Source organism: Penaeus monodon, chromosome 15 (assembly GCF_015228065.2).
Source record: "Penaeus monodon isolate SGIC_2016 chromosome 15, NSTDA_Pmon_1, whole genome shotgun sequence".
NCBI lineage: Eukaryota > Metazoa > Arthropoda > Malacostraca > Decapoda > Penaeidae > Penaeus > Penaeus monodon.
The window spans coordinates 4,106,744-4,108,208 of NC_051400.1; the positions used below are offsets into that span (position 1 = coordinate 4,106,744).

The following is a 1,465-nucleotide window of genomic DNA, read 5'->3' on the forward strand; positions in this document are numbered from 1 at the left end:
CCAAGAAAGGAAACAGATAGATAAAGCGCACTTTTTTAGCACTATCAGTTGTCTGCCTGTCGAAGCTTACTGGTCTCTTTTAGGTATCTGAATTTAAAAGGCTTCTTATAAAGGTTCAATAATTATAATATCCCTTCTAATCTCTTTATCATTCATATGATTGAATAATGTAATAAAGTGTCTATCTATTTAAGGGTTGGGTTGCTAAACTGACTTCAGTTACCTGGCAGGTTCCATAGAGGCTGGATGTATCTGAGCTAAGCGTAGTACTTAAAATATTGCCTTCAGTTCAGGCGCTCTAGTCTTGAGGTATCAGTTAGTATATACGAATTTGTGGAAGATAAATTTACAGTCTAATTTGTGAATAATCCTTGACATCATCACAGTGATATATATTTATATTTACAGTGTTGCTAATCATCTAACAGCAATTCACGTGTAATATAATCACGCATGTATAAACATAAATATTTTTAGCATCTTTAACGCATAACATTAAATATTTCAAGCAGATGTCGTGGAACAATCAAGAAATGGAAGACAACCCGCCGCTATCCACCAACCCGTATGGGAACTATACGGTGGTTGACACTGCAGCCAAGGAGATCCTCCACATGGTGCATGAGCATTGGTATCAGTTCCCTCCCATGAACCCTCTCTGGTACAGTCTGGTTGGATTCTGGATTGTGGTTATGGGATCCCTCTCCCTGGCTGGAAACTTCGTCGTCATCTGGGTCTTCATGAACACCAAATCCCTTCGAACGCCTGCTAACCTACTGGTCGTCAACCTGGCTATATCCGACTTCCTGATGATGTTCACGATGTTTCCACCTACGGTCGTTTCGTGCTATTGGCAAACCTGGACACTGGGAGCTCTCTTCTGTGAGATCTACGGATTTCTGGGCTCTCTGTTCGGATGCATTTCCATCTGGACCATGGTGTGGATTACCGCTGATCGCTATAACGTCATTGTGAAGGGAGTGTCTGCTGAACCACTGACGTCAGGTGGATCAATGTTAAGGATTGCGGGTACCTGGATCGCCTCTATTGCCTGGTGTCTTCCTCCCTTCTTTGGCTGGAACCGTTACGTTCCTGAGGGCAACTTGACTGCTTGTGGCACTGACTATCTGACAGAAACTCAACTTTCAAAGAGCTACTTGTACGTTTATTCCATATGGGTGTATCTCTTACCTCTAGCATACATCATCTATAGCTATACTTTCATTGTCAAGGCCGTGGCTGCCCACGAGAAGGCCATGCGGGAACAAGCAAAGAAGATGGGAGTCAAGTCTCTTAGGAATGAGGAAAATCAGAAGACCTCAGCTGAATGCCGCCTGGCCAAAGTTGCTCTCATGACCGTCTCCTTGTGGTTCATGGCCTGGACTCCCTACTTCATCATCAATTGGGGAGGAATGTTCAACAAACCCATTGTCACTCCTCTTTTCTCCATCTGGGGGTCCGTCTT

The 1,465-nt window shown here is 43.8% G+C and overlaps 1 protein-coding gene across 1 annotated transcript in view; it reads left to right on the forward strand.

The window, feature by feature from the left end:
* Positions 1-230: 230 nt before the first annotated feature.
* Positions 231-1,465, forward strand: part of LOC119581693 (rhodopsin-like) — a gene marked incomplete in the record, with an annotated part of 1,527 nt that continues 292 nt past the window's right edge. The window contains 2 exon segments of the mRNA XM_037929814.1: positions 231-309; positions 510-1,456. Of these exon segments, the coding sequence (XP_037785742.1) occupies positions 513-1,456 (944 nt within the window).